The sequence below is a fragment of the Alligator sinensis genome, unplaced genomic scaffold (assembly GCF_000455745.1).
Source record: "Alligator sinensis unplaced genomic scaffold, ASM45574v1 scaffold31_1, whole genome shotgun sequence".
In the NCBI taxonomy this organism is placed as follows: Eukaryota; Metazoa; Chordata; order Crocodylia; family Alligatoridae; genus Alligator; species Alligator sinensis.
This window is the reverse complement of record NW_005841884.1, coordinates 1,906,091-1,918,038: the sequence shown is the minus strand read 5'-3', so window position 1 is coordinate 1,918,038 and position 11,948 is coordinate 1,906,091. Positions and strand designations below refer to the sequence as shown.

The 11,948-nt window shown below is 43.3% G+C and overlaps 2 protein-coding genes across 2 annotated transcripts in view; both read left to right on the top strand.

Annotated features, from left to right (window-relative positions):
* The first annotated feature begins 771 nt into the window (after window positions 1–771).
* Window positions 772–8,165, top strand: LRRC52 (leucine rich repeat containing 52). The gene is made up of 2 exons (XM_006017751.1): window positions 772–1,396; window positions 7,824–8,165. The coding sequence occupies exons 1-2, from the start codon at window positions 772–774 to the stop codon at window positions 8,090–8,092; spliced, it is 894 nt and encodes a 297-aa protein (XP_006017813.1). The 3' UTR covers window positions 8,093–8,165.
* A 3,616-nt stretch (window positions 8,166–11,781) lies between these two features.
* Window positions 11,782–11,948, top strand: part of MGST3 (microsomal glutathione S-transferase 3) — a 17,598-nt gene continuing 17,431 nt past the window's right edge. Inside the window, exon 1 of the mRNA XM_025196757.1 lies at window positions 11,782–11,806. The gene's annotated coding sequence lies outside the window, so the exon portion shown is untranslated. The remainder of the gene's footprint in view (window positions 11,807–11,948) is intronic.

Sequence of the window (11,948 nt, the reverse complement as noted above, 5' to 3'; positions counted from 1 at the left end):
AGGTTGCCTAAAGAAAAAAAAGCTCATCATATAAAGGATTTATAGTACAAGTCAGGTTAGAAAGTCTAGCCATTTCTCAAAATTTCACCCTAAATGAAAATGCATGTGAAAGCCTCCTTCGTATTATATGTTTAGCTAATGAAAGGAACCCAAACTAACCCACATACTAACACAAAAGCATCTTATAAATGTTTGTTCTGTCAACGCAAATGAATGCCTATAAGCACTGTATACTGTGTACCATCAGTATGTGAACACATATTTTTACACATGGGCACAGCATATATGTGCACCTCTTCCCATTAAGCAATATACCTTTCTAAAACAGACACACACAGAGTTTTGTGCACACAAGATGCGCATGCTTGTACACACACACACACGCACGCAGGCATCTGCAGGGCTGGATAGGTTAGAATAGCTCGCTCTCAAGCCAGGGTGCCTTTGCAAATTGCTGACGTCACAAAGGTGTCAACTGGCAACCAGTGTGACATGCAGATGTTCAAGCAGCTCCTCTTTACTTTCAAGTGTAGAAAGGGGCTGAGTTCAGTCTAAGCTTGCAAGTAGGCAACCTGCCAGGGAGCTGCATGAGCAAGGGATACAAAGAGCTTCCAAGCAGCCCTGCTGCTCAACTCTTCTTCTGTTTTTATTGTGATGAAAAAATTGCTTGCACAGGGCTTCTGCTTTGCAGCTCTTCGGAGCCTCTCATTGCAGCATTCTCTGAAGAGCTGAAACAGCACAGAGGAAGCACAGCAGCGGAGGTATCATATCATGTCCTCTTCTAATAGCCCCAGGTCCCTGAGGCTGGTGTTTATTTTTGGAATAGGATTGGCATCCAAGGTCCTGAGCTGTCCACCAAACTGCACTTGTCAGTACCTGGAAGTGAACTGCACAGGAAGGCAGCTGCAGGAGTACCCCCTGACCATACCACTGGACACAAGGCAGCTAATTCTGGCTACCAACAACATCTCCTATCTGCCCTCCGTGGAGCTGAACTTCCTAACTGACTTGGTCTATCTGGACTGCAGGGAGAACCACATTGGGGAAGACCTGGGTTTTACCTTCATCAGTGTCGTCAAGCTTGTTTACTTGGACCTGAGCGCCAACAACCTCACGCGTGTCACTTTTACCAGTTTCTCTCAACTCACCAACCTGGTGGTGCTGAAACTCTCAGACAACCCAAATTTGGTGGAAATTGAGAAGGATTCCTTTGCCAATAACAGCTGGCTGAGGCACCTGGATGTGAGCCGAACAGGCTTAACTTTCTTGGATACCAGCACTGTCAGTGATCTGGCCAACCTGAAGTCCCTGGGTCTAAGTGGAAACCCTTGGAACTGTAGCTGCTCTTTCTTGGAATTCAGTATCTGGATAAAAGAGAGCGGCCTTAATTTCCCAGGTGAGGGTTTTATGAGCTTAGACATCCTTCAGCCCACGCATCCTAAGGTTTGGGTGGAAGTGAGTAGAGCCTTCTGTTTTCTCTATTGTGTCACTATTATTCTTGTGCATTCTGGGCCAGATACTTAGTGTAAATTAGCATAAGTCCATAGAAGTTAATGGAACTATATGAACTGACATCAGCTGTGGATCTGGCCTTTTGAGTGTCACAATATACAACCCACAAACACATACAAGAGTACATATGCTGCAAACACACTGCTGTATACACACAAGTGCACACATACACCATCAACAACTATTTTTAAATGATAAGAAACAAGCAGATGGTGACTTGGGTAAAATTCTGCCTTTAGCTTCAGTTGAGTCCATTGTTAATGAAAATTGTAGAGGTCTGTGATCAAGTTCAGTGTCATATGTCTATCCTGCTGCACTTAGCCATAGGCAGCACTTTCTGCATAAGCAAAGCTACTACTCTGAATGTCCTGACTTTTCTAGGTCGCCTTCTATAGTATAGTTTCTTGACTGGTGGCATTATATTGTTTTATGTTTAAGAACTCCCAGTGAAAATGAATGATAGACCATTACTATAGCCTTAGTGCCTCTCACACCTTTTCCAACACAGCTCATCCTTGACCCTGCCACACTCCAACCCTAAGCTCCCCACTGTATTCCCAGTGTAGCTGTACCATAACCTGTAGGAACCAGTGTTATTCCATATCTGGGTGTCTCTGAATAAAGAGGCTCACTTGGGCCATTGTATGACCAAATTGTTCTATGCGCAAACAGACAAGTGGCTGAAACCAAATCAGCTCATTTTCCTTCTGGACCCTCATTGGGATAGGATGCTATGGATGAGATTTTGCCCTTATTGAAGTCAATGGGTGTTTTGCTACCGATTTCAGTGGGGCTATGATTCCACGTAGGTTCATTTCTGTTACATGGGAAGTATAGGTAATGCAATATTTTCCTTAACATCAAGGAGCTGTTCTGCTGGAATAGGCACACACTATTCCTGCAGTCATGCACACCCACCATTATCACAGCCCTTCTCTCTTATTCCTTATATTGCTAAAAGCAGATACATTTTATATAATATACAGTATTAATGCCATGATCAAAAGCTCACAGGATTAAATGAGCTTTCTTTTACTGACTTCAGTGGACTTTGGATCAGGCCCTAAGTGAGAAGAGAAACGCACCGTGTAAAACAATGTGAAGTCTCTCCATGCAATTAACATTGTAGGGTTCTGTATGGTTCTCTCTCTTTTGGAAGGATTCTAGCACAAATTGACATATTTTACAAAAAAGCCCCCAAACAAGAAAAACATGAGCATGTGTTTAAGTCCCACTAACCTAAAAAAATGCAAAACCCCTTGCTTAAGAGCCGTTCTGGGTAACTGTGCCTTCCAGAAGAATACTTCTTTCTTATGTCAGCATGAATATCAAAATCTGGCTGTTTTCTTTCTGCATCAGAGGATTCTATAGTTGGGTTGAAGCTGATGATTATTAACAGGGCAGAACAGACACCAATTAATTTCCTAGAATAGTATATCTTAGAATTGACTGAAAGGTACACTGGATTTTCTATACCTGAAAGTCATCCCCAAGCCTAAAGATAAAAGAGTTGATCCTAAATAATCCACAGTATTTAGGACACTACCAAACAAGAAATGATTCATGCAAAAGTTAGGCTAAAACCTGCAGTGAACAAAGGAAGAGGAGAAGGAGAAGGAAAGAAAGAAGGTCAGAGGCAAGTATTCCCATAGGACAAAACACAGGTTATTTGAGTACCCCAGCTATGTCTTCTGTAAATTTTTTTGGAGAAAGAAACTACTTTTTATTTGAACATAGGGCTATAGACAACTATGGAGCTGTTAAAGAATAATACTTGTATACAAAATACCATGGATGGCAGAGGAGGAGTGAAAGAAAGCATGGGCATGGGTTACTGTACAAGGTTGTAGATGATGACTGGCTGAGTGCTCAGATCCCTGTGCTACTGCTCCGAGAACTTGCGGTCAATCCCTCTCTCCAACTAGATTGCATATGTGCGTTGGATGTGTGTATTGGAGACATTCTGGGAAAGAGAAGGAGCAGCTTCTGGTAAAAGTATGGAGGACCGAGTTTCCCTTTCAGCATCATGGATGCTGCTCCTAGGTGGTAGACGGGGAGAATGAGCCATTAAAAGAAAGGACCGAAGGGTTATGAGCCAGCCAAGGCAGCTCTAATTTGTTTCTGTCAGGCTTTGCCACCTTCCAGCAACACATTGTGTGTAAAACAAACAGGAGACTTTGTGATTCCTCAGGCCTTGTGCGAGAACTGCAATTAAATTTTAATGCTGCATGTAAACGTATCTGGGCTGAGTGCCTTGGACAAAGATCACCTATTTTCTAGTATGCAAGGAAATAAGAAGCTCCCTGTTTATGTTAGCCACTGCCACAGACAGACAAGATGACAAAGATAAGACGGATATTTCATGGTACGAAGCTATTCCACTGGAGAAAGGGGAATGGAGGGTATCTGCAGTCTAGGGGCAAAGCAGAGAGCCCAGTTTCAAACCCACCCATCCTGGGTTTAAAAAAAACAAAACAAAACAAAACAAAACACCACCAAACAAACAACATACTAATGCCTTTTATAATTATAACTAAGCTTCAACAAGTATACAGAGCTGAGACCAAGTTCTAGTGTTTGGATCTAGTTGAAGAACTGAAATATCCCAAGTTTGGGGATGCTTGAGCTCATCCAGAATTTAATCCAGATCCAAAAATAGAAGTACATTTATTATTAGGGACAGTTGCATGAAGACAACTATAGCATAGTTGCAGAATTGGCACATGGGGCGGTGGGGAAAGCAGTCATAGTGTGGCAAGGAGAAGTGGGGGGGGGGGGGGGGGGGGGGGGGGTTGTGTCCCAGTTGCACCCTGTAAGTGCCAGGTAGGGAATATTCATGAAAATAGCAGCTACTGTCTACACCTCCGGAAGTCAGAGTCACTGTTACTTAATTCACCATCTCCTTGCACACATTGCAAATGCATCATGTTAGACAACATATCAGTTCACAAGTGTTTATGTAGCAGGATCTGGCCCTCAAAAGATGGTTGTGATGCCCCTAGGACAGGAATAGCTAGGCCACTATCTCAGGGGCCTCAGGGTACCCTCCCTTTTCTGCCCGACTTGTCACACACTGATGGAAGTTACAGTCCTTAGGGAGGCTGCCCCAAGGGCCCTGGAGTAAGTCTCAGTTCATTCCACCACTTTATGCCTAGCTGGCACCAGTCCCTCAAGCATTAAGTTGCCTTAGGGGCATTAATCATAGCTTCCAACCTCCATCATGCCTACGCCCATGTCTTGGGGGTCTTATGCTTCACCAGCCTGCATGGACATTAGCCCTTTTGGCCTTATCCAGAGCAGCCAACGGGCTACAAACTTCTAACCTAAGCCTGCTTGCTCCAGCCCAGCTTCAGAGGTCTCAGCCTGCCAGCATCTTGCTTGTGGTCAAGCCTTGGCCCTAACACAGTTCACTCCCCCAACCCCTTAGCAAGGCACTCCACTTAGCCTAGGCACTCCGTTATGTGGCTTCCAGTCCACCCCTATAGCCACAACCCAGTCCTCTGTATAAACTGAAACCAAAATACCAGCAACCTGCTTCAAATTAAACTTGCAAGGGCCCTTTGAGTCATCAAACAGCTCATAAACACCCTCCCCTCACATTATCTCTGTCTCGCCTAGCTCATAAGGTACCTCCAGGCCTACAGCATTTGCTCCCTAGCAGCTTAGACTAGCAGAAGCGCTTCACTCCATAGAGTTCAAAGAGCAGTCCTAGTTCCTATGCCTCAGAGACCCAGGTCTATATTCCCTGAGCAATTCCTTCTTACTGGCCACACATGTTCCCCTGACTGGTCACAGGTGTGCCCCCTAGGCCTACTGAGCACCTTCCTGCTGGTCTTCTGGCTCAGCTAGAGTTGTTTCCTTTCTAACTACCTGGATCTCTATTCTACTGCTCTATTGCTCTGCAGCATGGTACCAGATAGTTATTTCCAGCCCTTTAGCTCCCTAGCTGCCCGCTCCTGCCTTTAGACCTTATATGTTATAGTCTCTACCTTAAAGTAACAGAAGCCTCTGGCCCCTTGTTACAGATGCTAACATAAGATAGAATGGACTTGTTTAAAAATGTGTTGACTTCTCAAGTTACCCGCAAGGTCTTCCTACCATTAGCCACCAACAGCTAATGTTAATTACCCTTTTCTACAGCAAAGGCATAACTGGGTTTAACAAAGTGTCACTTGAATCTATTAATGTATTTGCATTATGGTGCTTTTCCTTTTCCTGATACAAACAAAGTTTCAGCATTCTTGACCCATGGGGTTCCAAGGGATTCTGATTCTGGGTGTGGAACATGCAGCAGAAACAGGGGAAATAACAATGATCTGGGCCACAATTTTAAAAGGTTGGGTACAGCAGTAGGATTGTGAGGCTAATGCATTCCTTTGGCATGTGAGAGAACTGGTGTCTGTCCCTGGCCATTACAGACGAATACAAAAAACCCTGTGCTAATCAAGCTAATGGTCTATTTACAGACTTGTTGTCTCAAGCCTAGCAGCTTGCTTATGCCAACATTTTCAAAACTGATGATAATGATGTTTCCTATGTTTGGCACTTCAGACACATGGGCCCCAGGTCTTTCCAGCCACTATTGAAAAAAAAAGCATTTGCACCTGTTTTTAAGGCTCAGCTGCTACTGTGATACTTAATACAGAAAAAGACCATTAGGAAAGTAGTAATTCCCTTGACCAGAGTTTGCCTGGTGTTCATTAGTTGAATCATGGAGCCACAGACAGAAACTAAAAAGTATATCAGTCAGTTGTCTCATTTTCTGAGTACCAAGCATCTGATACCCTGAAACTCAACAAACCTGACTTGATGTTAGCAGTAAATATTCCTGTTATGCTTTATTTCTATAAAGTCAGACGCCTCATTTGGATGGCAGCTCTATTGTGCTGGATAATGGATAAACTTGAAAAGAACACTTTCCTTTCCAAACTTACAGTCCTTGAATGAAGGGGGGGAGTTGGCTTTTTTCTGGCATATATTAATAGTACACCTAAAGCAGTATTATTTTAATCAAGCTGAATATGATGATGAGCTAGCTTTACCTGCTTGCTTCCCATTCTGAAATTCTCTCTCTCAGAAGTTAAGGTTGTGACCCTTTCCTTTCTCCATCATTTATCAGTATTCCCCTCCTATCTTGCATTGGCCCTAAGAACCATTGCCTTTTACAAACTTGTATGGGGCGCCTATGCTATGAAAGAGCTGGCCTAAAAAAATAGGCCTTCGGAATCTGCTAAATACTGAGTCATGTTTTCTGTGTATGATCAGCCATAGAGCATCTATAGGGGAAGATATTCTGGTATCAGCTAAGGGGTCACTTATTCTGGTATAATCTAAGAGCTGTTAATACAGGGGTGGGCAAAATGTGGCCCAGGGGCTGGATGCAGCCCACCAGGCCATTCTATCTGGCCCACAGGGCCCCTAAAAAATTTAGAAAATTAATATTTATCTGCCCTGGGCTGCCTGTCATGCAGCCCTCGATGGCTTGCCAAAACGCAGTAAGCGGCCCTCCTCCCAAAATAATTGCCCGTCCGTGTGTTAATACTATAAGTATGCCAGCATAGCTATGTCAGCTCTGCTCCCAACTGGAGATAAGGCATATACCAGCACCTAGAGCTTTTCTGCCAGCACAGTTAACACCAGTTAACTTTCCAAACAACATTAGCTAAGCTAGCTGAAGCTCTATAGTTGTATCCACATTGAGGATTTTGCCAGCAAAGCTAGTTTGACCTGTGGGTGTGATTCTTTCATAGTCCCTAGCCAATGTAGTTGTGTCAGCAAAAATCTGTAGTGTACATCGAACTTAAGGGTTGACTCTTTTATTCCAATATCACCGTACCTCTCTGTGGGTATGGATGGACATGCTAGTTACTGCATTGGGGTTTAAGCTTCTACAGTTTAGTTTCCACTTCCTGGGGGTTAAGAACAATTATTTCAGACCATCTGATGTATAGCAGATCTTTCTGCCTTACCTCACAGTGACTATTTAGTCTGCCTATACCCTAAGAGCACCCACTCAGGAAGCTATAGCAGGGGAGCTATAATGGTGTATCTATATAATTATATTGGTGTAACTGGTTAAACTTTCCTATGTAGGCAAGGCCTGGGAAATGATTCTGGTGATCTGACTGTCACTGGCATCCCTATTGGCAAGTTCAGGGAGAGATGTCTCTGCCAGTTTAGAGAAAGTTTTCTGTTTTTTTCAGTCTAGCTCTTTAGAAAACTCATTTATTTTTCTAATTTGCCTCTGGGCTCTTATTTACTATTACTCAAGGCACAGACAAGAGAGTGTTGCTCCTGTGTTTCTTCTGCAGATGCTGAGAACATCTCCTGCTACAGCCCATCAGAGCTACGTGGCTGGCCAGTGCCTGATGTGGAGACACAACTCCACTACATATGTCTCACCCACTTATACCAGTGGGACTATATCTTCCTGGGTCTAGTTGGCTTCTGCATATTCTCTGCTGGCACTCTTGCAGCCTGGCTTGCTGGCATTTGTGCAGTGTTATATGAATTCCACACAGCTACAGGGGAAGACGATGCAGATGAAGAGGAAGAGGAAGAGGCATCCACTTATAACTGACCTTTGAAGTCCTTGTGAAAGCCTCTGCTAGCTGTACATTTACTTTGGTCCCTTTCTCCCTTTCCCAACCTCACCACCCTCTCCAGATGTGATTTTTGTAAACTGAAATATAAGAATACAAGAATACAAAATCCTTGTACTCCAGTTTCACTGTCTTTTGGGGAATTTTTTCCTTTCTCTTTATTTTCTCCAAAAGTCCTTCCACCACCTGGGCTTGGAATATTGGCAGATTATTAACCAGCCAGGCTAATATTATTCATTATTTACGGCATGCTCCAGAGTGCTGAGGCACCTTGCTGAACATGTAAAAAAAATCATGAACAAAGATATTTGGAATAGAAGCCTAAAGCCAGGCTCCTAAGTTCATGTTTAGGCTTTTAAACTAAATTCTTGATTTTCAAAAATGCCAAGCACCCAGCAGCTCCAGCTGAAGTCAGTGGGAGTTGCTCATCACTTAGAACTGTGGAAAATCTCATCATTTACTTGGGAGCCTAAATATAGATTTAGCCACCAAAATTTAAGTTCCTGTTTCTGAAAATTTTATCTAGGGCCTCTGCCCCATAGAGCCCTACATACACATACCATCAGTAAAAGATACACAAATTATACCCAAAATGATACTACAGGTGAAGCAGCCAAATGTTTGATGCAGTTTTACGCAGAACGACCTCTATAGCTGAAAAATCAGAATCAAATGTCCACATGACATTTTTCCTGGTATAATTAAATTGGTTTGAAATCATACTTCTAAGGATATGGACATACAATTTACTGCAGGGGAAAGAGGGGAACGGAGCTTTCCTCTGTGTGTCAACTGCTCAGCAATAACTGCTCATATGTACACTTATCCCACAGTGGATAAAAGCTAAACTATGATGTACCCACTTCACACACATGGGCAGGCACCTACCAAAGAGCAGGTGACATGGTGAAGCTCTCCCCCTTTTAGCCTGTAGCAAATTGTTCTTATGCACATACCCTCAGTACAGCTTTCTCATGTAGCGAAGGCCCAAGAGAGCTTTCACTATCAAACAAAACCCATCACCATCAGACAACTGCTCCTTAGCAATCAGAGGTGGCCTACTAAATTGTGAAGAAACCCTGTAGACTTACAGACCTGATGAAGACCTTTGCAGGCATTTTCTCAACAACTCAGGATGAAGGCCCTGATCCAGCAAAGCACTTCAAAGTTTAACCTCAAACACTTGAGTAAAATCCTAGTTGAAAGGGACCTCAAGGATCATTTGGTTCAACCATCTCCACAGATGCTATTCCTAAACTATCCCAGAGAGATGCCTATCTAGCTACTTCTTGGAAATATCTTGGAAGAGCCTCTGTAACTCCTAATGTAAAACATATAACAAAGTTAATAGTAAAGTTAAGCCCAAATTGAAGTGTTTGCTGAATTAGACCTTTAAAGAGAAGAGGTTCTGAATCCTCAGCTTGAATTTTGCTCCCCTCCCCACAGCATGTCTCCTACCTAAGATAAGGTGAGGGGTTGTCAGTTCACAAGATGGCAGAGTTAATCTGCAGAGCACTCTGCCAGCAGAAGTCCCTTGGGCATTTTTGGCTGGTTTACGACCACTTCACATTGCTTGAGATCTTAGAGAACCAGAAAATCCAGCCCCCAAACTCTAAACTCAGATGCCACAGTACAGCTAGAATGTTGTTAATGTTCAAAAATATTGGTTACATGCAATTAAAGTACTCTTGGAAATAATGGGTGTTGTGATACCAAATACTCCAGAGTTATGCATACAGAGCATAATCAATGTGAAATGTATAGAAATAAGATCCTCTGTATCACTAGCACAGCTAATTGCCAAGAGAAGAATCATCTTACATTGAATGAGTGCATCAATTCCATGTGTGAAACATTGGCTTCTTGATCTGATGTCGGCTGCATCTGTTGAAGAAAAAGGACAAACAGAAGAATACTTCAGCAAGCCTGGTCCAAATACACATCATCTCATAGGAACTGGATGCAGGCATTTGTTTAGATAGAATGTAAAACTGGCTATTGAGTCTTTGCCTGAAACTAATACAAAAGGATCTTAAATTTAATTCCACAGACAGGAGAGACAATGCACTATGATGAACTGCGCACACTGTAATAGAATAAAACCAGTCCTAAAAATGCAAACAACACTTCAGATGAATGTTGGGAAAACTGTCTGGATCTTAGTTTTCAAGAGTGATTTTGAGGACCTCCATTTTTGGGCATCCATTTTAAGACATCTTAAACAGGCCTAATTTAAAAAAATATATATATATTGAAAATAGGTCCTTTGAAGTGTCTCAAATTGGGCACCCCAAAATAGAGAATTCCAAAATCACTAGCGACTAATTATGAAATCACATATGATGGTTTTGACTAGTCATAATGTTCAAGGTGAAAGATGTCCTATGTACATTCATAGGACTCCAAATTCCATTCCACCCAGCCATTTCCCCCTAGGAACGTATCCACATATACCTTTGATGAACATTTATCAAGACTTCTGAAGACATCTTATAAATGGTACTTAAAAGTGTTCTTCGTCATGTCAGGAAGAGGAAGAAAAACCCATCTACTAGTGATGAATAGAGTCATCAGGCTGGGTACATTTTTATCATAGACAAACTCATTCAGCTTGACAGAAAATAGATAGGATTTAAAAGTACATGATCCCCTTCTTTATAAGACGTTTCAGAATGCAAGATATAAAAGCTGTAGGCAACATTTTCTAAAAACTTCTGCAATCAAATTTGACAGTCTGGGTATCTCATGCGTGCAGAATTTTTACAGATTGACTCGAAATAGATGCTATATCTAAAGGTTACAGATTTTCTTTTGGCAGCAGGCTGGGAAATATGGGTACTATTCAGAGTTCCCAGCCCAGATGGAAAGTGAGCTCACTGAGAACTTCTCCATGGCCGATCTCCCTACAGAGGGAGATGTAATAAGACACCCAATGACTAGCACCCAGGAAGTCTTCAAGACAGATAGAAGTCACACACTGTGATATGCTGGCCGCATGCTTCATGGTTGTGAAAGGAAACTTCTGCATCTTGTTTAAAATGAAAACCATTGTTGAGCTGTGGCAGGGACCCAGAAATACAATGGCTGAGGCTGCTGTAGATGTGCAGCATGAAACCCAGGCAGAACAGAGGAAGTTTAATGCCGCAAAGAAGGAAAACTCTCTATTACCAAAAATGCCTTAAATGATATCCATAATCTTCATCACTGTCCTGTCACTCCATTATTTATCTGCTTTCCTTTGGGGTAGGTGTTCTGACCCCTGTTTTCTTGGCTAGAGTTACAGCTCCACAGTCCAGTACAGTGCTGATCAGGAGGAGCACAGCATCCCCTAAGTCACTGAAATTCACAGGCAACATGTTGTCCATGAAGCCCTTCAGTATTACCTGCAGCCAAATGAACATTTGGGGGGTGGGGGGTTGTGTTGGTGCCTGTAAGAGACACTGTAAGGGGTAATGTCTCTGTGACTGAGGGAAGGGGGGATCTTTCTGAGGAAATTACAGTTATCTGAAGGAGCCCTGCGCACAGAGGGCGGTCGGTGATTGCAGGGGACGCTGTAGGCATGGACCTATCACAGCAATGATGGAGGGAGCTGTGTGCGTGACACTGATTATGGGAAGGAGGGGGTGTATCACACTTGTTAGGTGGGGTATAACAGTGATTGAGAAGGGTGCTGCCTGGGAGGTGTTGCCCTGGTTAGAGCCGTCGGGGGGTGGGGTGTAAGGGTGCCACGCTGGTTATAGGGGTGCGGGCCGTCACGGAACCCGCAGAGGCTGTCGTGCGGGGTGCGACGCTGGCTAGCGGGGTCGGTGTCGGTGCCCGTGGGGCGCGGCGCGG